The sequence below is a fragment of the Panthera leo genome, chromosome D4 (genome assembly GCF_018350215.1).
Source record: "Panthera leo isolate Ple1 chromosome D4, P.leo_Ple1_pat1.1, whole genome shotgun sequence".
Classification (NCBI taxonomy): Eukaryota; Metazoa; Chordata; class Mammalia; order Carnivora; family Felidae; genus Panthera; species Panthera leo.
The window spans coordinates 92,951,637-92,975,304 of NC_056691.1; the positions used below are offsets into that span (position 1 = coordinate 92,951,637).

General features: G+C 64.3%; 3 protein-coding genes across 4 annotated transcripts; 1 reads left to right on the top strand and 2 right to left on the bottom strand.

The window, feature by feature from the left end:
- Positions 1 to 4,840: 4,840 nt before the first annotated feature.
- LCN8 (lipocalin 8) lies at positions 4,841 to 7,189 on the bottom strand. Its single transcript, XM_042912136.1, has 8 exons — positions 7,106 to 7,189; positions 6,937 to 7,021; positions 6,806 to 6,871; positions 6,132 to 6,255; positions 5,576 to 5,641; positions 5,180 to 5,289; positions 5,009 to 5,098; positions 4,841 to 4,905 (listed from the first exon to the last, which is right to left on the bottom strand). Exons 1-8 carry the CDS (start codon positions 7,187 to 7,189, stop codon positions 4,841 to 4,843), a joined length of 690 nt encoding a protein of 229 aa, XP_042768070.1.
- Positions 7,190 to 9,223: 2,034 nt separating this feature from the next.
- On the bottom strand, positions 9,224 to 13,695 carry LCN15 (lipocalin 15). 2 transcript variants are annotated; one of them, XM_042912071.1, is made up of 8 exons: positions 13,559 to 13,695; positions 13,016 to 13,200; positions 12,499 to 12,638; positions 12,333 to 12,403; positions 12,011 to 12,121; positions 11,250 to 11,351; positions 10,928 to 10,994; positions 9,224 to 9,360 (listed from the first exon to the last, which is right to left on the bottom strand). In XM_042912071.1, exons 2-7 carry the CDS (start codon positions 13,115 to 13,117, stop codon positions 10,960 to 10,962), a joined length of 561 nt encoding a protein of 186 aa, XP_042768005.1. In that variant the 5' UTR covers positions 13,118 to 13,200; positions 13,559 to 13,695; the 3' UTR covers positions 9,224 to 9,360; positions 10,928 to 10,959. The 2 variants fall into 2 exon arrangements, with proteins under 2 accessions (XP_042768005.1, XP_042768006.1); XM_042912072.1 differs by lacking the exon at positions 12,333 to 12,403.
- Positions 13,696 to 20,275: 6,580 nt separating this feature from the next.
- On the top strand, positions 20,276 to 23,133 carry TMEM141 (transmembrane protein 141). Its single transcript, XM_042912073.1, has 5 exons — positions 20,276 to 20,386; positions 20,697 to 20,763; positions 20,923 to 21,006; positions 21,230 to 21,337; positions 21,706 to 23,133. Exons 1-5 carry the CDS (start codon positions 20,333 to 20,335, stop codon positions 21,717 to 21,719), a joined length of 327 nt encoding a protein of 108 aa, XP_042768007.1. The 5' UTR covers positions 20,276 to 20,332; the 3' UTR covers positions 21,720 to 23,133.
- Positions 23,134 to 23,668: the final 535 nt, after the last annotated feature.

Sequence of the window (23,668 nt, forward strand, 5' to 3'; positions counted from 1 at the left end):
TGGTCCCACCACACGCTCCCTGGCCAGGCCGTGGGGCCCCGAGCATGCCACGCTCTGCTGCTCAGACCACAAAAGGGTACAATTCCTATACGGGGAAACGTGGCGACATCTAACAAAACCCATTTATCTTCTGTTCTAGAACCGCGCTCAGGAACTTACCCTAAAGAATCGCCTGCCACGACACAAAAAAATGGATGTGCGCGGTGCTCACTCACCGAAGCACGGTTTCTAACGGAAAGCCGTTGGAAGCCACCTAAATGGCCACGCACGGGAGCTTGGTTGGCGCAAAGACGGTGTGCCCGCAGCGGAGCCCTACGCGGCGACGCACGCAGTGGGAAGGCTCCGTGAACTGGTGTCGGGTGACGTGACACGCGGGTGTACCGTCAAGTGAAAGTACAAAGTGCCAAAGGGCACGCGAAGCAGGCGGGTGAGACTCAGAACGTGTGTGTCTGCCTCCTTCTGCCAGAAGAAACCCAGAACGGAGAAATCGGAGTCTAAGGACTGCGGTCCCCCCCAGGGGCAGGTAGGGTAGGTAGGGCCGGGGAGGAAGTTACACCCCCCTCCCCCTGCATGCCTCCTTGGTGTCGCTTTGCCTTTGGGATCTGGGTAACCCATTACATCAAAAGCAAACGAGTGGAATCCAACCGCACAGGGGCGCCTGGGAGGCTCTGTCAGTTGAGCGTCCGACTTCGGCTCAGGTCATGATCTCGCGGTTCGTGGGTCCGAGCCCCGCGTGGGGCTCCGCGCTGACGGCTCGGATCCCGGAGCCGGCTGCAGATTCCGTGTCTCCCTCTCTGTCTCTGCCCCTCCCCATCTCGCACTCCATCTGTCTCTCTCTGTCAAAAATAAACAAACATTTAAAAATTTTAAAAAGGAATCAAACTGTATAATAGACGAATGACGTAACACCCGAACGGGGTCAGCGGAATCAGCCCTGATTTTTTCTGTATATTCTCAGGCTAAAGAGTAAAGGAAGCCCAAACAAACCCTGAGTTCTGGATTTTCTGAGGCTCGTCCTTCGCGGCGGTTTGGGGAGCAAGCCCGAAAGGCTTTCTGTGCGCTCCGGGATGCGTCAGAGGGCGGCGGTCTTCTCAGGGTTGGAAAGCGGGGGGCATCTCTCTGCCGAGGCCAAGCCCATGCCAGCCCAGTGAGGAGGGAGCGGGGGGCACCTGGCTCTCGGATCTTGCTTTCTCAACACCGCTCTCTGCCAGAAGGAGCCGGCTCCGTGGGGGGATGACTCCAGGGTGGGGTCACGGACAACAGGAGAGGACTCGGAGTGTTTCCAGTAAACGCGTGTTTGAGGAATCAGGGAAGTGTGTCAAAAGGACTCAGCGGCTGTCCGGGAGGAGCCCCCACTGGACAGATCTGGACGGGTTTGCGCCTCTAGAGGAAAGAAGGGAGCGTTCCCGGGTCCGTACTGACAGGCAAGAAACACGTGGCGGAGAAGCGAATCTCGCGATCACGGGAGGTCGCTGACCCTCTGTCCCCGCTGAGCGCGCTCTCCCGGCGTCCCCTGCGCCGCCGTCCTCCCCGCGGCCCTCGGGGGGCGTCGCCCGCAATTTCCCTCTGCCTGAGGAACACGCTAGCAGTAATTTATTGTGCCGCAGGTAAACGAGGGACAAGTTCCCTCCACGTTGATTTCTCGAAACGTAGCTTTATTGGGGCTCCCGGGGGCTCAGTCGGCTAAGCATCCGACTCGTGATTTCGGCTCAGGTCATCATGTCACGGTTCGTGGGTTTGAGCCCCGCGTCGGGCTCTGCGCTGAGTCAGCTTGGGGTTCTCTCCCTCCCTCTCTTTCCGCCCCTCCCCTGCTCGTGCCCCCCACCCCAAGAATAAATGAATAAATTTTAAAAATACATTTACAAAGCATAGCTTTATTTCCCAGAACTCCGAGTTGGTTTCAGAGACGTGCCTGCGTCCCGTGCCACGAGAAGCCAGCTGTCACGGCCTCTGTCTGTGAAGCGCCTTTCCTCTGCGGCTCCGTGAACGTCGTCTCCAAGCCGCTGTGTCCACTTGAGCACGATGTCCCTGGGGGTGGTTTCTTTCATCCTGCTTAGGCTTCCCTGCGCCCGGGATGTGTTCGGTCAAGTTTGGGCATATCTTCGCCTCTATTTCTTCAAATCTTTTTCTGCCCAGTTTTCACTCCCTGCTCTTCCTGGGAGTACTTCACACGCCCGACCCCGGCCGCTGGCGGTCATTCTCTGCTCCTCAGCTTGGACAGTCTGTGCCGGTGTGTCCCAGGCTCACGGCCACTGGCTCGTGTCCCCTGCGGTCCCCTACGCCCGTCCGGGCAAGCTTTCGTCTCGGCTGCTGTGCCACGCGGCGTTGGCGTCCCCGCCTGGCTCTCCTGATGGCCTCCGTCGCGCTGCGCCCTGGCCCCGTTGGCTCGCTCGTTCTGGGTTCGTTAGCCAGCTGTTTAATTCTGCCGTCTCGTCGGCGAGTTAGTCCCTTGAGCCTGCCTTCCTTTCGGCCCTTTGCGTCCGTACCAGGCCGCTCTCCACCTGTCTTCTCGTTCCACCCACGGATCTTCTCCGGCTCACTTTTGTTTTTATTTTTTTTTTTAATGAAAGACAGAGCGTGAACAGGGGAGGGGCAGAGAGAGGGAGGGAGACACAGAATCCGAAGCAGGGTCCAGGCTCCCAGCTGTCAGCACAGAGCCTGACGCGGGGCTCGAACTCACGAACTGTGAGACCATGACCTGAGCCGGTCAGATGCTCAACCAACCGAGCCGCCCAGGCGCCCCTGGGTCACATTCAGCAGCGCTCCTGTTCGTTGTGTGCAGCTCAGCCGTCCTTTTCTGTTTCCTCATACGTCCGGCAGCGTGTGCGCTTAGGACGCGGTGAGGAGGCCCTGGACCCAGAGGCAGCCTCTGCATCCCGCTGGCTTTCGTTAGGGACTGAATCGCGTCCCCAGAAATGCAACTGTTGAAGCCTTAATCCTCACTGTGGCTGTGCCTGGAGACGGGGCCTCTGAGGGGGTGACGGGGTGGAGGGAGGTCGTGAGGGTAGGACCGGCGCCCTTGTGAGAGGAGGGAGGCAAGACACAGAGGTCTCTCCGGGGTGTGTGGGGCAGGGGCCTGGCGAGGGCACAGCCGGAAGCCCACGGGCTCCAGGCCGGAGGAGGGCTCTCAGCAGAGACCAACCCATCAGCAGCCGGGTCTCGGGCTTCCAACTTCCAGATGTGTGAGAGATAAACTCTTGGTGTCGCACTGCTCCCCCAGCCCCACCGCCCCCACTCCAGGCCCGTGGAGCTTGGGGCGGCTGCCCGAGCCGGTGAGCCCACCGGCATGCGGACCACCTAGCACTGCGAGTTTCGGGCGGACAGATGCGTGGAAAGTCCCAGTTGTCCCCTCTAATCTGTCAGGGGCAGCTTCGAACAACATGGGTCTTTCGGGAGCCTGGCTCGGGATTCGGTCCGGCAGGTCCCGGGCAGGCCCCCGCCTCGGGCAGGCCTCCCTCCAGGCAGGCCTTGGTGGAGGGTGCTGGACGCCTGAGCGGGGGCGGTTTCTGCTGGGGGTGGGCCGGTCCCCACCAGCCCCCCAGCACCGCTTGGCCTCACCCGTGAGGCAGCTGCTCCCTGGGAGCCTTGGGCATCCTGGGCTGAGACCTTCCCCACTTTCTCTGCCCTGACCAGGAACCCTGTCTGCCCTGTGGTCTCAGCCCCCGCTGGTGGAAAGGAAGTGGGGCGATCAGTCAGTGTAGGACATGGGGTGACAGCGTGCATGAGGGGACCCGGACACTGAAAGGGCTGAGCTGACCACGCAGGGGAGGGTGGGAGGAAGCCAGCAGGTGGACAGAAGAGCAGCCTTGACTGGAGGACTTTGGACTGCATGCCTGTGGGATCTGACTGTGGGGCAAGAGGGAGCCATGGGAGAATGTAGGCAGAAATGCAGTGTGGTCCCCTTTCATCTGAGAGACTAAACCAGCAGCTCAGCTCAAGGATGCCCGGCTCGGGGCCTCTCAGGCTCTCTGGGAGCGGGACGGTGATGGGAGGATGGTTGCGGGGCCCACACACCCAGGCAGCCTGGCTCGTGGGCCCCGAGCAGGGCAGGGCCGGGTGAGACCCTCAGGGCGGGAAGGGGGGAGGTTCCGGGGGCTGTCACCCTGCATCTGAGCTGTGTGGCCCCCGGGCCCCACAGGGAAGGAAACACGGGACAGACGGGGAGCCAGCCTGCCCAGAGGCGGCCCCCCAGCTCAGCCCTGTCTGGGCAAAGGTCCAGCCAGGGACGGGACCTGAGTGGTTTACACGCACCACCGTTCACGGTGAACAAAGAACACCCAACACTTAGCTTTGCTGCTGCTTCAGGGAAGTCACGGGACACACACCCACTGCACCCACCTGTCACCCCCCGGGCCCGCCTCCCCAAGAAAGACGCTCAGGGCAGTGGGCTTGGCATGGGGTTTATTCGGAGCGGGTGCGAGCCGCCCCCTGGGGCCAAGGCAGGCCAGGGGGGCGGGGCCTCGGACCATGCTGGCCTGGGGTCAGGGGATCCTCTAGATCAGCTCCTGAGACGCAGGAGGGCAGGGCCTCAGGGCAGTGGTTGGGGCCACAGGTGGGAGCACGTGTCTTAGCTGCATGACTGTGAGCAGCCTCCCTGGGCCTCAGTTTCTCTACCTGCAAAGCAGGGTCATAGTCCCCCACCTCTCGGGGCTCAGGCAGGGGATGGGCCAGCACAGTGGGAACCCGAGACACGAGGTCTGTGTCCCCACCCGGGTGGGACGTACCGGCTCCGCCTCTCCCCTTCCCTCTCCCAGCCCTGTCCTCAGTCCCCCAGCCTCCAGGGTCCCCATCTGGCAGCGTGGATCCAGAGTGACCCAGGGCCCCCGTCAGGCCGGGAGACTCAGCCTGGGGGCTCGGCGCAGCGGGGGGCGAGGCTCACGTCCTTCAGGAGCTTGGCACACCTCCCTGCGGGACAGGGGAGCGTGAGGTGCTGTGGGACTGGCCCCCGGATCCCACCCTCGGGGTCCCCAGCCCAACCGAACCCCCGCCCGGAAGGCCCGGGGCTCACCGTGCCGGGCCACCAGGTACAGCCCTATGTCTGTTGTCAACTCCCGGAACCTCCAGAAGCCTGGTCCGTACTCGTCCTCGAGGGTCCGAGCTGTGGGGACACCAGGGGGCTGGGCTGGGCCGTCCCCGGGACGCGGGAGCGAGGCCAGCCCCCACCGCGGGGTGCACTTACTAAAGTATTTGAGCACATGGAAATCCTGGCCCTGCCAGTGCAGGGACACCCTCAGAATGGCGTCCTGCTCGTAGTCCGTGCCTATCACGTGGGTCTCCCTGTGGCCTGGGGGGCGGGGGGAGGAGAGCCCGCGTGCACCGGGTTGGGCAGGGTCTGACTCCATCCCGTCCCCGCCCAGCACCAGACCCTCCAGTAATACCAGGCAGGGGGCCGGGGGGACCCAGCCCTTGAACGATGGCCCAGTTTGTGCTGAGAGAATGGGAGAGTCTGGGGCATGAGGAGGAGCACAGGGAACAGCATGAGGAACAGCGCAGGAAACGGCAAGGCCGAGGAGAGCTGGCGTGCAGGGCCAGGGGGTGGTAACTGTGACAACAGGGCAGCGTTTCTTACCAGGAAAAGCAGGATCTCCCCAAAACATCTATTTCTGAGCCCACTATTTTTCCTGTCTCACAACTTCCTGAGCTGGAAGGGAGCAAAGGGCCCATCAGGGAAAGGCCAGCCTGCGTTCTTTCTGCCGGGCCCGTCACAGGGGTGCGGAGAGGGGAACGCGTCTTCAGAAAGGGCTCCAGCAGCGGATCCATACCCAGGAGGGCCTGGGGCAGGCTGAGGGTGGTGGAGGGGCGGAGCCGGGGCCCTGCCAGCCTCTGCCCCCCCCGGGCCTGTGACCCCCCAGGAGCCCTAGCACTGTTTTCTCTCTTTTCAGTTAATGGGGTTTTTTCAAAACTCTACGCTTATCTTCAGGTCTAGGAGCAGATCGACGTGTGGCAGCTGTGGGAGCCTGGGGGTGTGGGGCTGGGGAAGCGGGTCAAGGTCTGGTGTTTTGGACACAGCGGGGACCGGTCCACCAAAGGGACACCGTCCAGCTCCCGCAGCTACAGCCGGTGCAGCCTGGGGCTGGCCTCACGTGCCTGTTCCTGCCGGAGTTCCCGGGAACCCCCCTGGGGCCCCTCACCTGTCGTATGCAGCCTTCCCCGTCAGCTCATCTCCACTCAAGGTCAGGAACAAGGCCTGCAGCCTCTTTGGGGTCTTTAGCGCCAGGTTTTGGCTGGAGGCCACACCAGCTTCTCGCCAAAATCCTACAATCTAGACAGAGAAGCTGGAGCCCCGTCCAAGGGAACAGAGCCCACACCACCTGGGCAGGGGCGGGGTCAGGGTCAGGGAGCAGGCCCACATCACCTGGGCAGGTCTGAAAGGTCAACAAGCCCTTGTGGCAAAGCGACGGTCACCACCCTCCTGACAAGCCGCTCTGGCCCATCAGACGGCGATGCCCTGTCCTTGGGGCCAGGGCGCCAGGGGCAGCGGTGGCTGGAGCCCAAAAGACAGGAGGGGGCAGCCAGCAACCGCCCCCCGCAGGAAGGGCACAGCTGGGGAAGGGGACTTCTGCCTTCGGACACCCGCTCGGAGCCCAGAACTTCCATCTGAAACTCAGAAACTGATCGTTCTGCAAGAGAAAAGAATTCGTGCCCCCAACGTCTGTCATCTCTGGGCCTTCTGGTGTGCTCCTGACTCAGCAGCCAACACAGACTGGCGAAGAAGCATCTAGACGGGAACCAAAGGCCCCACGCTGGGAAAGCCTCTTCTGGGCGCCACGGGGTGTGGCGCCATGGAGGGTGGGGGCGACCCTACCGATACGGGAGCAGGAGGTGACCACGCTGAGCCCCGGTCCCTGGAGACCCCGCAGGGCCAGCCGGCCTGCCCACAGGAAACGCTCAGGGAGGGCTCTGGCCCTGCCGGTCCCTGGGTCCTTGCTCTCGCACCCTGTCTCCAGGAGAGCCTCGTGCCCTCAGCAACCTGGGTGGGCCCCGGGGCCCCCAGGGTGGCTGCCGTGGCATCGGCTGGGGGCTGGAGGGACGGAGGCGGGGCCAACGGAGCCGGACACGCAGGCCCCTCCCTGCCCGACCTGTCCACGTAAGACAGAAGAGCCACCTTGTGTAGACTGAGGTCCCGCGTGGCCGTCTCCACCCGCACTAGGACAGTGCCCAGGATGACACTCAGCTGCCCCGCGTCCATCGCGGCTCACGGAGCCTCTGCTGCCCAGGCACCTGGGTTTATATCGGGACGGTGTCGCGTAAGCTCCCGGGGACACCCACGGCCCCACGGTGGGCCCGCCTGGGGTCCCCGAGAGGAGGAGGGAGGAGGCCCCCCACCCCCATGGGGCGGCTCGGGACCACAGCCCCAAGCCCGAGGGGCATGCTGGGCCCAGGCCCCACGGGCTCAGAACACCTTTCTCTTTCTGGCTCTTTCAGATCAGCCTTGGGACAGTGAGGAAACGTCCTGACGGCCGGGTACATCCGGCCGGCGCAGCACCGAGCTGATGGGGGCCCTGCCCTCCAGGTGGGGAAATGAATCAGGGGTCCCTCTCCCCGCGGAGGTCTCCGGGGAGGAGGCACAGAGCCCCGGTGAGGGGGAGGACTCATGGGAGATTCGGGGGGGGGGGGGGGCCGAGGCTCGGGGACCTCTGCAGACACCTTCCTATGGCCTGTGTCCTCTGCCACCGTGACAGGAACCAGGCCAGGCCCCGCGCCCGTCCCCCACCGGACTCACTCAGGCCTCGGTGCACAGCCAGGTAAGACCCGGAGCCCAGAAGGCCGGCCCGAGAGCGGCCCTGTCTTGCTGACGCTGACCAGGACACGAGCCAGGACACGAGCCAGCGTGGCGGGACCCAGCCCCACCTCCTCCCCATCTGGACCCCCCCCCCCAACTTCAGTTTATCCCAGTTGCTGGTTTCGTGAACAGCAGCCCCGGCTCCACCAGCTCTGTGACTCGGGGCAAGTTGCGCTGCCTCGGTTTCCCCATGTGTACTGGCGACAAAGCAGGGGGACAGTGCCACGTGGCCGGGAGGGGTCTGGGGCTGCATCCTGGTTCTTGACCGGTAGGAAGGATCCTTCCCAGCTTCGGGGCCAGAAAAGCCCACCCTGGAATGGCCCCAGGCTTGGTCAGCCGAAGGGGAGGTCCCACCCACCAGGGGGACCGGCCACCTTGGACCCTGGACACTGCCCTCCCACAGAGCCTGTCAGTTTAGGGTCAGGCAGGTGTGGAAAGGTCAAGCTAGGACGGGGCGGCCCAGGGCTGGCCGGCACGCCTGAGACCGGGAGGGGGGTGGGGGGCATCGACACAGCGGGGGCGGCGGGGCCCCGAGGAGGCTGAGGACCGGCCGATCTGAGCCCCAGGCTGCTCCCGGCCCAGACTAACAGGAGAGGGCCCCCCAGGACGTGCTTGGCCAGGCAGGAGAGGGAGGACAGGAAGCGCAGGGGACATGTCTGTGGATACGCAGGAGCAGGGCTAGGACGGATGTCCCTCATCTGATGTGGCTGATGGCCTCCAGCTCCAGCCCGTGAGCCGTGAAGCAGAACCGCCACTACCTTCCTGCCCCACCCCCCCCCCCACCCCTTTGAAGTGTGTTCACTGGATGCAGCTCCTAGCAGGGGGGGACAGCAGCGGCCAGGGCCCCAGGGAGGCCTCTCCTGCCCCCTACGTCTCACGGAGGCTCAGCATGGAGCCCAGGCCCTGGAGCCCGACCCCGGGGCCTGAACCTCAGCCTGGTTCCTTGCCAGGTAAGTCACCGAGCCCTCTGTGCCTCAGTTTCCCGAACAAGGAGCGAAACAAGCTCACCGTGTGTCCAGGGATCCACTGTGGAGCATCTGGGCCGGGCCAGCGGCGAGGGCCCCCAGGGCACCAGCCATGACCATGACCCGTCTCCAGGCCTTACTGAGGTTTGTATGACACGCCCAAGGTCAAGGTCACCCCAGCGGCAGGAGGGCGCTGTGCCTCCAGGGGTCTGTGTGTGCACCGCGGAGCCCCGGCTACAGGCGCCGTGAACGCGCGGGGGCCAGGCCAGTGGCGTTAGACGCTGACCGCCTACGGTGCAGCCCCTCACAGGTGCCAGACGGGCTGGAGCCTCCTGTCCCCTCAAGCCAGGAGGTGCCCAGTGGCCAGTGGCTCCTGCACGCCCGCCTCCCTGCCTCAGTTTCCCCAGGAGTTCTGCGTCAAGACGGGGCTCACTGCGCCCTCCCCAGGGGCCTCTGCAAAGAGGTGAGGACCCACTAGACTGCAGAATACGTTTATTGAGCAGAAGAGGGAGGCCCAGAGATGGCGAGCAGGCAGCCACCCAAGGCAGGGCGGGCCAGGGGGGGGTGGGTCCAGACAGCTCAGGACGACAAGGCCGGCTGCCCCAGCTCACCCTGCAGGGACAGGAAAGGCACCGTCACCACGTGCACCCAGTCACTCAGCAAACACTCGGGCCCCTCTCTCGGCCCCCGTCACACGTCGCCTGCCTGGCCATGGCAAGCCAATTCCGCTGCTGCCCCGGAGGCCCCAGGCCGAGTCCAGCACCTTGCCGTGGCCTGGGCACCTGCCACACTCCTGGAGCCTCACTTGCTCGCTGTCAGGAGATAAGGGGCTGGCGTGGCAAGAAAGCCCCAGAACGGCCACTAAGCCGCCACGACACCCCATATTCAGCACCGGAGTGGCCCAATTGGGGCACTTTACCTTGAAAGTCAGGGTATGGCATGCAGCAGGAAGATGGGGCTCACACGCTCCAAAGGCAGAGCCTTCCAGAAGGTGAGTGATTTGGCACAATTCCCTCCCTCCTCTCCTCCCGCCTAAAACAGCTGCACCCGTGGTAGGGGCAAAGCCGGGAGGCTGGGCAGGCGTATTGCAGAGCCACGGGGAGTTAAAACAGCCCGAACGCCCCACTGGGTGCATAGCCAGGACGGCCAGGGAGAGCGGGACGACGGGCACGCAGGCTGAGGAAGACGCACCCCCCACCACCCTCTCCTGCCAGGGCGGCCGCAGGGTGGCCTCCCACGCTGCAGGACTGTCACGTCTCACCTGTCATCTATCGTCTAACGTAGGTTCCCAAGTTTTACACTACGAACTTGGTAAGGGGTGGCACGGGTTCCTGGTGACCCCTTTGGGGGAGGGTGTCCCCAAGAGTCCACCCGCGCCCATGTCCCAAGGGCTCCTGGGACCCAGCCCCGTGACGGCAGTGAACAAGAAGATGGCGGGCAGCGCCCACCTCATGAGACTCTCCCGGAGAGACTGAGATCCCAGGCCCAGCACCCCAGGGAGGGAGCCACACACTGTGGGGACACACAGCACACCGGACAGCGTCCCCCCAGATTCACGTCCACCCAGGACCTCAGAACGGGACCTTACTTGGAGTCTGGGTCTTTGCAGATGTGATCGGTTAAGGACTGAGACGACACCGTCCTGGGTTGAGGGCGGGCCCCGCATCCCGTGACGGGTGTCCTCGTTAAGAAGAGGGAAATTTGAACACAGACACAGAGAGGGAGGGCGGCCATGTGACAGCCGAGGCAGAGGTGGCAGGGACGGGTCTACAAGCCAAGGGACGCCAAGGACCTCCGGCACCACCAGACGCCGGGAGAGGCCAGGTTCTCCCCTGAAGCCTCCAGAAGGGGCCAGCCCTGCCCCCTCCTTGACTTTGGACCTGCGGCCTCAGAACGGCGGAGGGGATACATTTCTGTCCTTTGAAGCCACCGGTATGTGGTGATTTGTTATGGCAGCCGTAGGAAGTCAGAGGAAGCTTCCTGGAGGAGGTAACGTGTGAGCTGAGGCCTGAATCACAAGAGTGGACGGCCAGGCCGAACAGGGGGCGGGAGGAGTGGGGGGTGGGGTCCGCACGTGCAGAGCAGGAGGCAGGGTGACAGGCAGACAGAGGGGTGGCCAGGAGCTGCCCGGACAGGTGCCGGAGAACAGGACAGAGGACGTACCCCATCTCCCTCCTACCTGGGAAGGGCCACGGTGGGTCTCCCGAGGACTCAGGGAGCCTCTTTGTCCCCAGAGGAGCATGTGTCTGTGGGAAGGAAGACAGCGGTGAGGCTGGGCCGGCCGGGACTGTCACTGCCTCCTGCGGCCCCTAACCCCTGGGGGCCCTGGGCCCCCAAACAGCCCCACCCTCTGAAAGACTCTCCCTTCCCAGCTGCCTGAAACCTCTTCTGCAGTGTGTGTTGTGGGGAAGGAGGGGCTGCGGGCAGGAGGGCGAGGGCCTGCCAACCTAGCAGGGAAGGGGGCTGGGGGCTGGGGACTGCGTAGACCATGGCCCGTGTACCTGACTTGGGCAGCATGGCCACCATGTCGTCGGGAAGCCCCACCGTGGGGTAGAAGTCCCGGAAGGCCTTCACGGCTTGGGGACTGGCTTCCTGGGTCCGGCCTGGGGCAGAGCAGGGCCGCTGTGAGCTCTGTGGCTCACGGAGGTGGAGGGCAGGGGAGACAGAGGTCCCTTCCTTGAGAGTTGGGGGCAGGTCCGCCACCCAAGATTGCGCAGGTTGTGCACTGCACAAAAGTGCCTGCCTGGCTGAGAGCCCAGTAGGGACTGGAAGCCACCCAGAGGGGTGTCCTTTCCTAATTCACACAAGAGCGTCTGGGAGACGGGGATGGCCTGGCTGTTTCCCAGGGCCACATCCCCCTGGGCCCCACATCCCTCGGGCTCCCGAAACCAGCTTCCAGCCCTCACCCCAACCTCTGCACCTTGGGGAGCCCCTGGCCCCCCTCTGCCAAGGCCCTCAGAAATTAAAGCGAAACAGGATCTCAGCCCCCGCTTAGCTCTCAGGCAGTGGGGCCGGGCAGGGAAGGGGGAGGGGGGTCCCCACCCACAGGGGGCCTGGGCCCCAGAGGCCCCTCGAGCCAACCTCGACCCATCCGAAGAGCTGTGGGGTCCCATCACCCACCCCCGGTCCTTCTCGGCTTGGACTTGGGGGAGATGGCTGAGGGGAGGCCGGTCCCGAAGGGGCAGGGCCGGGGGGGGGGGAGATGGAAGGCGGGGCCTGGGTGGGGAGGAGAGGCGGGGGGGGGGGGGGGGGGGTGCCTCACTGTACAGCTGCACCATGGTGCTGAGCGCCCCCTCCAGCTCCTTGTAGATGTAGACCACAGCGAAGGAGCTGTAGTCGGTGTCCACGACCCGCACATCCAGGTAGCCCAGGGCTGCAGAGGGGGTAAGCCGGCCAGCCGTGGCCAAGTGCTCGGGGCCCGGGCGCCGACCCCCACCCCCACCGGCCTCCGCGTCTGGGCCCGAGGGAGGGGCGGAGGGCGGAGGGCGAGGGCGCGGTCAGGAGAGGGCGCTGGGGGGTGGTCCGGGTCACCCCACGGAGAAGCCGCGTCAGGGGCCCCTGAAGGCGGGCGGGGCAGGACCCACCTGGGACTCTGAAGTGGCCCTGGGAGCCCACCCTCAGGTACTCGGCGTCCGCCTGGTTGCAGCCGTCAGCCCTGGGGGTGCAGGCCCGGTGTTCACTCCCGGCCGCCGGCCCGGCTCGCCCACAGCCCCCCCCCCCCCCCCCCCCGCCCCGGCCCACCGCACTCACCGGGGGAACTCCATGTGGACGCTGAGGTTGCCACCTGCCGTGGCCTTGACGACCCTGGAGGACATCGGCAGATGGTCCTTCTTGCCCAGGAAGACCTTGCAGTCGGAGACCATGAACACCACGTACCAGCGGCCTGAGAACTGCAAGGAAGCTCGGTGGCCGCAGGCCGGACCCCCTTGCCCTGGGCCCCAGGGCCCCAAAGCCACGTGGCCACACGGGCCTGTTGGGAACCACGCGGCCCGGGGTCTCTGAGCACCTGTCTCTTGGTCCGAGCCCCTGTTCTGCCACCTACCTGGGCGGGTGGCGTGGCCTCACTTCCCCCGGCTGTGAAATGGCTCAGTAATTATCCCCACGGGGTCGTTTCAGGATGAAATGGAGAGACGACCCCCGGGTTTGCAGGCCCAAGGCACAGAGCAGGCGCCCGTGGCCAGCAGCGGCAGCCGTCACCCCGTGGTGGAGCGTTGCCGTGGGCTCAGCCCCCACCCCACCTGTGGCACAGTGCAGCGGCCTCTGTTACCTTCTTGGCATCAAAATCGGGCTGCACCAGGACGTCGGCCCAAGCCACGGACACCCAGAGCAGCACCAGGACGCGGCCCAGGAGGACGAGCTTGGCCGCCATGTCTGCCCTCGGGCTCGGTCGGAGCCCCGGGAGGCCAGGCTTTATAGCCCGGCCCGCCAGCTGGGCTCAGAAGGCACTTGGCTCTGGAAACCCCAGTCCCCTTTGTCCATTGTCTGGCACGATCACTCAAGAGCGCCCCCCCCCGGCCCCCGCCCCTGCCCCCGCCCCAGGGGTCATTTCCTGGAGGCCCCCAGAGAGGTGAGCTCTCCCCTCTTCTGACCCGGTCTGAGGATCTGTGCCCCAGGCCTGCCAGGCAGTCGCCGAGGACGAAGCAGAGACAGCAGCCTGGCCTCCATCCACCTCCAGCCTGGCTGGGGCTCGGGACCCCCTCGGGGATGCTCCAGCCAGAGGGTCCCACTCAAGGTCTGGGCCCCCAAAGTCCTCAGTCCCTCCTCCCCACACTGCAACGGAGTCGCCATCGGCCAGGCCTCGGGGCCTCACCTAGGAGCAGAGCCTGCCCGGGCCAGCTGCGACAGAGGGGACGTCGGAGGCCTGGGTGCCCCTCGCTCTAGACCCCACCGCCCCCTACCCAGCCACCAACTGGGCCTCCAGCAGCCCGTCTGGAGGGTGGAGCTGAGCCACCAGTCTGGGTGGATTATGGTATCACAACCACCTTATCAAGGGTTGCATAAGCCTGTAGGCGTGGGCATCGCCAAGGAGGCGCCATGGGCTGGTGGGGGCTCCCCAGTGACCTCTTGGGTGCACACACGCAGAGCACCCAGAGACACTACTTGCGATCACCCTGTGTCCTCGGGGGCACAGCGCCCCGACACCTCTGATCGGGGGCAGGGGTCCCAGGGAGGGCCGACACTACCGAGTGCTTCAGAGTGGAAGGGTCCCCCCGCTGGGGTGGGTGGAGGGTGGGAGGGGGGTGCTTCCGAGTGCGGCCAGGCCCCAGAGTCACTGGGTACAACACAGGAAAAGCCTTCCCATGAAAATATTTTCAAAACACACATCTGATAAAGGGCTTAAATCCTGAATGTATAAAGAACTCTTGAGACAGACGCAATGATAAGAAAAACAAACAATCCAAGTTAGAAAAAAAAAAAAAACAGGCAAAAGATTTGAAAAACCACTTCACCAAAGAAAACATCAGGAGGAAAGTAAGCACGTGAAAATACGCCCATCAGTCAGGGGACAGGAAGGGGGAGCCGCTCCGACGCGAGACGCGCTGCGTGGCCCTCAGGTGGCAGGGCCGCCTGCAAATACACCCTCCTGCGGCCGCTGGGCGGGAAAAGCCAGGCGCCACCCTGGAAAACGGTGTGGCAGATTCTCACAAAGGGAGCCGGTCCTGTCCCAGGCAGTCGCGCACCTCGGCACTGACGCAAGAGAAATGAACCCGCACGCGGATGTTCGGAGGGCTCTAGTCACAACCACTAAAAAGCGGAGACAAGCAAACGTCTTCAGTGGGTGAGTGGACGAGAGGGGTCCCTCCGTGCCGGGAGCGAATGAAAAGCCCAAACCATCCGCTCGGGTAAAGAGCTTAGACAAATCCCAGATGCGTTTGCTGAGTGAGAGAAGCCTCTCCGGAAAGGCCACGGACCTGCCAGAATAGGCACGTCCCTGGGAACAGAAGCCGCTCTGGTGGCAAGAACAGGGGTGGTGGAGCGGCGGAGGGCAGAGGGGCACGCGGACACTTTTGGAGCCCGGACCCTGCTGGCCATGTGCCTGCATCTGTCAAAACCCGCAGATCTGTCCCCAGAAAGTGAGTCCTACCGTACGTAAATCATACCTTGTTTAAAACACACACGCACAAGCTACAAGACCTTCCTCAAAAACACACCACTTGGGTTGGGGGACAGGAAGGCCAAAGTGCCAAGTCCCCAAGACCCCACACCCCAAGTCCCCAGCCCCAAGTCCCCAGGCCCCAAGTCCAGAGCTCCAAGTTCCCATGTCCCCAAGTCCCCAGGCCCCAAGTGCCCAGGCCCCAAGTCCCCACACCCCAAGTCCCCAGGCCTCAAGTCCCCAAGCCCCCAAGTCCCCAAGCCCCCAAGTCCCCAGGCCCCAAGTCCCCAGGCCCCAAGTCCAGAGCTCCAAGAAAAGGGTGGGGGCAGGACAGACGTGACCTCCAGCCACAGGACTGCTATGCCGGGGTGGTGCTTCAGTCCTTCCTCCAGCCAGCGAGGACCGAGGGACAGACCCCCCTGAGGAGCCTCAGAGGTGTGAGGCAGCGCCCCAACCCACGGAAGACACACCTGCCACCGGCGTGCCCCGACCGGGGTCTTGAGTGCCATTCGGCCACCCGCCGGCCCCCCTGCTCCTCGCCCCCCGGGACGTGCTCTCCACACCGTGGCCGGAGCGAACCCTGAGGGGCACAGATCTGGCGCATCCCTGCTTACGACCCTCCCGAGTCGTCCGTCGGGGCACCTGGGATGAAACCCAGCCTCTGGCGGCATCGGCCCCCTGGCCCTGCGGCCCTTCCAGCACCCGCGGGAGCCTGCTGCTCCCGGGGCGGCTTCCGGCCTCTGCCTCCTCCAAGCAGCCCTCCTCGCACCCCAGCGTGCACCCCACCCCCGGTCTGTTTCCTCCGGGCTTTGAGCTTAATATTTTCCTCCGTGTTTATTTACTCTCCTCCTGCTGCACATGCTATAAACTCGGTGACAACGGGAGCTCTGGTGGCCCGTTGGCTTCTGAGGCCCCACAGGGGATTCTCTGTTCACAGTTGCGGATGAACGAGGGAGGAAAGTCACATCGGCCAGCGGGGGGCGCTACACACCGTGGCCTCCGGAGACACCGCAGCACTCGCGGCCCCGGGCACAGGCTGTGTGGGTGGCCTCAGCCTGCCTTGTCCCTGGCCGCAGCAGGCCCTCGAGGCCGCGGCCTCGTCCCCCGAGCCCCCCAGAGTCCACGCAGGGGGCAGCTGCCGGGCCTCCCCCGTCCTGCCCGCCCAGCGCCCTGGAGGGCAGTGCTCCACAGGCACACACAGCAGGCTCTGTGCGTGGGGAGATGGGGGGGGTGCTCCCCTCTGGCTGGACCCTGAGCTGAGGAAGGGCTCAGGCGGGGCGTCCGGCCCACCGGGATCGTGGTAGTCCTGGGACTGGAAACCCGCTTCAAACCGCAGGCGGGCTCGGCGGCAGTGAACGACAAACAGAGTGGGGGACGGCGCCCAGAACAGGGAGGACCGAGGACCGACCGGCCGCGTCGCTGATGAGCCTCGAGCGCGTCGTGCAGAGACACAGAGACCCGAGCCACCCCGTTCTGCGGACCCACAGAAAGGCCATCGGTGGCTGCCGGGGCCGGGGGTCCCGAGTGACTGGTCAATGGGTCTGGGTCTCCCCCAGCCGGGGCTGCCCGGCCCCCGCGCACGCTTATGGCTGAGCTGTGGGGTCGCGAAGTAAACCCCACACTGTCAGAAATGACACATGCTGCTGGAGGCCATCCTGGCCTTCACGGACGACACAGGTTATGACACAGACAGAGCCACAGACTTAATTCCGGGAAAAAGAAAATGCACACGTGAAGCCCGCCTCTTGCCCCACCCCTACTCCAGACGGGGTCAGGAGGGCCCGGGCACAGACAGCCCACCGGGGGCAGGCATGCACAGAGAAGGCCCAAGGCACTGAAGGGTGGCCTCCCTGGAGGCAGGGGTGCGTCCGGCTATGGCTTCTGCAGCCTCTCCCCCCTCACCTGCAGAGACACCCTGGCCCCAGGGCTGGGGCGGGGGCGGGGGGGGGGCTCTTTCTTGACAATGGGTGGGCACTGAGCAGGTGGCATCGCCCTCTCAGCCCCCCGGGGCAGACCAGGGGCACAGGGGAGCGGGGCCCCAGCCCCAGTGCTGCGGGGGTGGGTGCCATCCAGGAAAGGCCAGTCTGCCCTCCAGGGCTGCCCCAGACAAGCTGAGCCCCTATGCCATGCCCACTCTGCCAGGGCTGGTCCAGCTCCAGATGTGAAAAGATGCAGGGAAGGCGAGCTCTCCGAAACCCGGGCCACACCCTGGCCTTTCCTCCGTGTGCCTTCTGGGGCCAAGTCAGACAGAGATGCCCTGCGGGCTGAGGAGGAGGCCCCACTGTGGGTCAAGGAAGGCTCTGGCCATGAAGAGGCCACCTCCTCCCCTCTCAAAGGGAAGCAGGGACTTCCAGCAGCTCCTGGTGAGAGGTAGGGAGGGGTGAGGGCGGGGGGACCCCCTCCCCTGCAGGCTGTGTGGAGGGGTGGGCCCTGGGCCCCGCCCAACTGCAGCACAACCACCCAGGAGGCAGGAACCGGGGCTCCCCCGAGCACCCTTCACCTGCTCCTGCCCTTGTGCCAAGCTCGAGCCAGCAGCCACTGAGGACAGAATTGGTGGGCGAGGGGCCGTCTGGCTTCCCTGCCTCGGCCCCTCCCAGAGTCATGCTGTGAAGGCCAAGGGGACAGGTGTGGGGTTGCCACCTTGCCCAGCAGCGCCTTTGCCCCCACCCTGGGGTCTGAGCCCTGAGGGCAGGAGCCCTGGGACTCAGGGGTTGGTTGGAGCCGGCACCCCCAGCGTGGCTCAGACCCAACACTTCCCTTGGAGGTTCTTGTTCTGTCCATCTCCACTCACCAGAGCTGTCCCAGACCCCACGGGCTTGGTTCTCCAGCTTCCTGCCGATCCAGGAGCCGCAGGATCCTTCCAGACACTTCTCACTGGTTTTGGTGGCTCAGGGCTGCTGACCGTCTCCCCCAGGCCCAGCCGTCAGGTTCGTGGCACTGCTCTCTGCCCCCAGACCTCTGTCCTCGGGGGAAAAGCAGTCTCCAGGTCTCCGTGCCTCCACCCTGCTGACCACAGAGGGAGCCCGAACTGTGCTGACATGTCAAGGGCCCCCTGGACCCCTGCCTAGTCAGACTCCACCCCAGGGAGCCCTTGCAGCAGCTGGGAGGGCAGAGGCCAGATCCTCCCTATGGTCACTGGGGGCCTCACCTACACAGTTCACCTTGACCTTCTAGAACCGGTCCTCCCCTGCACCCTTTGACCTGGGTGGGTCAGCTCTGCTGCTCCCAGCTCTAGGTTCCTGCACGGGCCCTCAGGGTCCCCTGCACCCCACCCACGTGCGCATAGTTTCTGTGTAAACACACGACCCACTTTCTCCTAATCTGTGGGTGCCCTCTGTGTCCCTCCAGGAAATGGGTCGGGGCTGGGCATCTCTGCCTGGGGCTTCAGGAGGGGCCCCTGCCCCCACCCTCACCTGGAATCCAAACCAGTCAGCTGCCTCCAATGCTCCTGTCCCTCAGGTACCTTCAGCACCCTGATCACAGGCTGCAGGCCACCGTGACCCTGCCCCAGCTTCAGCGTGCAGGGCAGCCAGGACGTGGGCTCTGCGGGCCTGGGTCGTCCCAGCCCCCACTGTTCAGCAGTCAGGCCCCCCTGCCTCCTCCTCTTGCCAAACCTGGGTGACGTGTCATGCACCTGATGGCAGGCCCTAGAGCTCGAACCCATGAGAGCACCTGTGGGGCTAGGTGGCGACCTCAACCACCAGGTTGCCTCAAGTCAGCCTCTGGCCCATTGGCAGCTGCCCCACCCGGGGTCTGGAGATCCTCCCATGTGCCGGGCCTCCGGTTTTGTTGGGGCAGCCACACTAAGTATGGGAATGAGAAGAGAAGGAGGAAGAGGAGAGAAAGAGGGAGGGAAGAGGGGAGGGGGGAGTGGAGAAGGGAGGAGGAGGAGGGGAGGGGTGGGAGGACAGAAGGAGGGAGAGAAGGAGGGGAGGGGAAGAGGGAGAAATGGGGAAAAGGAGAGGACGAGGGGAGAGGGGGGAGGAGAGGGATGTGAGGAGGGGAGGAAGCAGAGGGGAGGAGGAAGGGGATGGTGTCCTCCAGGCCAGAAGAGGGCACAGCCAGGCAGGAGAGGGGCTGACCCCACCTCGTTAGTGAGAGGCCACTGTGGGGTACCCGACCTGGAACCAGGGAGCAGCACGCGCAGAGAAACGGGGTGGCCTGCTCTCTGGACCCTTGTGTCTCTCCTCCGTCTCTTCCCCTCCAGGGCCCCGGGCCAGGAGGGAGGCCCCTGTCCAGGTAAGAGGGGCTCGCGCAGACGTGTCAGCACACGCACACACACACACGTGCACAGGCACAGGCACACCCTCTAAGGAGTGGGCGTGTGGGAGGCAGGGGGTAGGAAGAGCAGGAGAAGCCCATCCTGGCAAAGGGTGTGTGGACGGCACAGGATGGCCTCCTTGGGGTGCCGGGGAGGGGGCGGGGGCGCCAGCCGGCAGCCCACCCTCCCCTGTTGTGTGCGCAAGTGAAGGTAGTGGGTCTGGGGGTGAGGACAGGGCTACCACCCTCCAAGTCAGCCCTGCCTCTCCCGGCCCACAGAGGAGCCACGCCATACAGGGTCAATCGGGGAAAATCACGAGTTACAGGCCCCATGGCAAAGAGCTACACCACCCCTCCTACAAGAAATCCAGGCCCCTGCAACTCAGCCTGTGAAAAGTCTCCATCACCCTGAACCCTTGCTTTTCTCCAGTGGGCTTTGGTTCAGGACCCCTCCCATTTCCTTCTTCTCCATAAAATAATGTTTCTCTCCTTTGTTGGACTTGTCTGTGGTTTTGCCGTTAGCTTGCATATCCCAAATTGCGATTCTGTGCTATTCCCCAATCAACCCCTATCTGCTGGTAAAATAACTTTCATTCTTAAGGTCAACATGGCCATTTAGTAAAGGGCTGGAGCCTCAAAGGAGGGGTCTTGCCTCACCCAGAATGCCCAGCTTTGGCCACTGGACAGGCACTGCCCCCGAGTCAGGAAAACAGCTCAGGCCTGGCCTCATCCTCAGGCCAGGAGGTAGCTTTGCTTCTCCACCGTGGCTGGGGCATACAGGTAAGCTAGACCTGCCCACATGTCACACAGGACCCAATAGCCCAGGGAATCTGTCCATTCCCAGGTCCCTGTGCCAGCTGGGACTTCAACGTTCTGACCAGCGATCTACACTGATGGTCAATCTCCCCCAGAAGACCTGGCCAGGACCCAGCCTCACTCCCCTTCTACTTCAAAGACCACCTGAGTCCCATCGCCCAGACTATCCACCATCACCCCCACCCTTTCCCACCTTCAGACAGGACCCTAGCCCCCCCCACCCCCCTCTTCCGACACAGGCTCCGCCCCTCTTCTCGCTCCCGCCCCCTCCGCGTGTCCTGAGCAGGCCCCGCCCCTCTGTTCGGCCCCGCCCCCTCCGCCGGATCCTGCGCAGGCCCGTCCCTCTGTTCGGCCCCGCCCCCTCCGCCGGGTCCTGCGCAGGCTCGCCCGCTGGCTCCCGGTGACCCGCCAGACATGGTGAACCTGGGCCTGTCCCGGGTGGACGACGCCGTGGCCGCCAAGCACCCGGTGAGAAGGCCGCCTGGAACGCGGGCCCCCGACCTCAGCAGCTGACCTGAGCGGAGCGGGTAGAGGATCCGTAGGGGGGGGGGGGGGGGGGAAGCGTCCTCGTCAGGGAAGAGGGACAGGGACAGAGGGGGGGGAGCCTCCTGCTGTGGGGACCGGGGCATCCTGGGTGGACATGCAGGCAGGTGGGATGTGTCCAAGCCCTCAGGGCCTCACGATGAGGTCTCCTTCCTTACGGCCCGAAGGAGGGACGGGAGGGACGGTAAAAGAAGCGGGAGGGGAACTGAGCCCTCAACCCCCTCCCTCATCCCAGGGACTCCGGGAGTATGCCGCGTGCCAGTCGAGCGCCTTCGTGAAGGGCATTTTCACCTTTGTCACAGGTAGGCTGGGTCCCCGTGTCCTAGGGTATGGAGAGACCTCGCCCTCCTGTCTCACCCTGACTCCCCGGCAGGTGGCGTCAGGTGCTGGGAGCCTGACGGGCCGGGGGCGCTCAGCACCTCGTGGACAGGCTGGCTGACGGGGACCTTGGCTCTTGGCAGGCACCGGTGCAACCTTCGGCCTGCAGATGTTCCTTCAGAGGAAGTTTCCGTACCCCTTCCAGTGGAAGGTGCTGGTGGCCGTAGGTGGGTACCCCGGGGCCTGTGCCTATGGCCTTGGAAATGCACCTGATTGCCAGAGGGGATGCTGGCTCTTCGGCAGGGGTGGGAGGCATGCCTCCTGGGATGGGGTCCCAGTTCTCAGTGGGCGTCCTGCCGAGTCCACCACCACCATCTGCCCAGGTCCCCTTTCCCTGAGAAGTGCAGAGACCCAGGCCCACAGCCCACTGGCCCCTGCCCCTGTCCCCAGTCACAGGCTCAGTGGCCAGCTATTGGGTGACCCGAGTGGAGTCGCACAGATGCAGCAACCTCTGGCTCTTCCTGGAGACGGGGCGGCTCCCCAAAGACCTGGGCACAGGTGAGAGGCTTCTAGAGACAGGCGGCTCCCCAAAGACCCCGGGCACAAGGGAGAGGCTGGGGGCAGCGGGAAGCAGAACCTGAGGGCCCAGTGCCAGGGGCTGAGGCAGGCAAGCCCAGGGTCCAATGTGCAGGCTGGACAGAGCCTCTCCCTGCTGGCCTGTCCCTCCTGCAAGGGCGGGAGTGGGAGGCACGCCAGACCTTCCTGAGCCCTTCGTGCAGGAGGGGTCGGGGGCCCTGAGGTGGGGGGAGTGCAGAATGAGGAGTGTGGGCACCCCGAGAAGAGCGGCCAGACACCAAGCTGACTGATCTCAGGCCTGGTCAGCAGCTTAGGGTGCGGTTCTAGCCGGCTCCCTTTATCTCCTACAGATCAGCGCAGCTAGGAGAGCTCCAGCTGGGGCGCAGAAGACCTGGGCCAAAGACTTCCGGAACACAGCCCTCAGGGCGTCTGCACCCCAAACTGGCCCTCTCCCCCCACAGAGATACTCCCCACACCCTAAGGTGACCCAGCGGGTGTCCCCTGCACACAGGCGTGGCCAGATCTGCCAAACCTGTGCAAACTGCTTCCACGCCCGCCCAGGAGGTCAGACCAGAGGGGCCGTCCCCATGGTGGTTGGCTCCCATAGGGCAGTGAGAAACACGGTGGCCACCGAGAGCTGCAGAGGGTCAGAGAGGCTCTGGGCACTTGGCGGAAGGGCCATCTGCATGCTCCGGTGCTCTGACACTCCCTGTCTGGCCCCGGCGTCCCCCACAGTCAGAGGTGACGGCTGCTGCTGGGGGTCGCCGGACAAATAAATGCCTTGCCCTTCTCCAACCTGAGTTCTGCAGCCATCGGGAAGCACGTCAAAGCAGCAAGATGAGAGACAGATGTCACCTTAGCATCATACACGGGAGGACCTGCGGGGGCAGTTCCTAACACTGAGCCCCAGAATCAGGCCCTGCGGGCACTGGGAGGCCACCACCACGGCCTTGTCCTATGGGACCCACTTGCACACAAGCAGTCCCGGGGGGGGGGGGCAGAGCAGAAGGTGTTCGGCCAATCAGCGCCCGACTCCCAAGAGACGAGGGGCAGGAAGCGGCTGTGCCTGCCTGCCTGCCATTGCAAACCCACCTATCAGACTCCGTCCTTCTCTCCAGGGGAGGAGGAAGCGAGGGGTGGGGGCAGGCCAGAGCTGGCTTGCCGAAGCTCCGCCCGCACGGCAGGCAAGTTCTGGAGTGGGTAAGATGACACACCCCGCCCCCCCCACCCCCAGCAGAGGAAGAGGCAGAGATCGCATAAAACCTGGGCCAGTCCACCTTCCCAGTAACGCTGAGGACACACAGGCACAGGGCCACGCCGCCCCAGCCCCGGCTCAGCTCCCGTACCTCTCAGCCTAGCCAGTCGTTCGAAAGAATATTGTGCACCTACTGTGCAGCAGGGAATCTGTTAGCGGGAAGGCACAATGACGGCAAGCCCGGGATAACCACGGGGAGAGCAGGCCGGGGTTTGAGTTTTCTTTCATGTCCAAGTGGGCGGTCGGGGACCCACGGGCCGTCAGGGGCCCGGGCTCCGTTTGGCCCGCTCCCTGCTGTGACGGCCTCTATTCCAGACCCATCTCGTGGTCCGAGACGGAGGTGCTGGTCCCAGTCCCTGGGGAGGAGGACAGCTCCCTCCCCACTTGTGCTTACACTCCGTTGGCCAAAACAGAGTCCCGTGATATCCCTGGTGCCAAGGGGCCTAGGGGGACAGCCTTGCTCTGGGCCACCACGTGCCCCACTAAAATTCAGAGGGTGTACATCTGCGGAAGAAGGGAGAAGCAACATTGAGGGACGGTGAGCAGCCCGGCCTCAGGCCCTGGGAGAACAGGAGGCAGAATTGGCACTGTAGGGAGCAGACCAGGCCCTTGACGGGTCCTTCCAACCCCCTGAGGTCTCAGAGGGAGGGCAGAAGCTGAGCGTGGAGTTTTAAATGGGTCTGGACTCCCCTTTGAAAAACTGGCAATGACTTGGGGCGCCTGGGTGGCTCAGTCGGTTGAGCGTCCGACTTCGGCTCAGGTCATGATCTCGCGGTTCATGGGTTTGAGCCCCACATCAGGCTCTGCGCTGACCGCTTGCTCAGAGCCTGGAGCCTCCTTCGGATTCTGTGTCTCCTTCTCTCTCTGCCCCTCCCCCACTCACACTGTCTCACTCTGTTTCTCAAAAATAAATTGTAAAAAAAAAAAAAAAAAACTGGCAATGACCAGAAAGCCGAAAAGGTCTGTGAGGTCGTGGAGGACCTGCACGTGACAATATCTGAGTGAAGGCCATGGTCATGAGTGGGGTCTCCAGATTTACATGTTGGACCCCCAACCCC

Bases quoted from the DNA above. Each gene is read 5' to 3' on its own strand.
- LCN15 (XM_042912071.1), bottom strand. From the start codon at position 13,117: ATGGCGGCCAAGCTCGTCCTCCTGGGCCGCGTCCTGGTGCTGCTCTGG. The intron at 12,404-12,498 runs GTGAGTGCGGTG...CTGCACCCCCAG, and splicing joins GTCCACATGGAGTTCCCCCG to GGCTGACGGCTGCAACCAGG. The intron at 12,122-12,332 runs GTGGGTCCTGCC...CCCCCTCTGCAG, and splicing joins GGGCCACTTCAGAGTCCCAG to CCCTGGGCTACCTGGATGTG.
- TMEM141 (XM_042912073.1), top strand. From the start codon at position 20,333: ATGGTGAACCTGGGCCTGTCCCGGGTGGACGACGCCGTGGCCGCCAAG. The intron at 20,387-20,696 runs GTGAGAAGGCCG...CCCTCATCCCAG, and splicing joins CCGTGGCCGCCAAGCACCCG to GGACTCCGGGAGTATGCCGC. The intron at 20,764-20,922 runs GTAGGCTGGGTC...GGCTCTTGGCAG, and splicing joins CATTTTCACCTTTGTCACAG to GCACCGGTGCAACCTTCGGC.
- LCN8 (XM_042912136.1), bottom strand. From the start codon at position 7,189: ATGGACGCGGGGCAGCTGAGTGTCATCCTGGGCACTGTCCTAGTGCGG. The intron at 6,872-6,936 runs GTGCGAGAGCAA...TCCTGTGGGCAG, and splicing joins GAGGCTCTCCTGGAGACAGG to GCCGGCTGGCCCTGCGGGGT. The intron at 5,099-5,179 runs GTAAGTGCACCC...GTGTCCCCACAG, and splicing joins CCATGTGCTCAAATACTTTA to CTCGGACCCTCGAGGACGAG.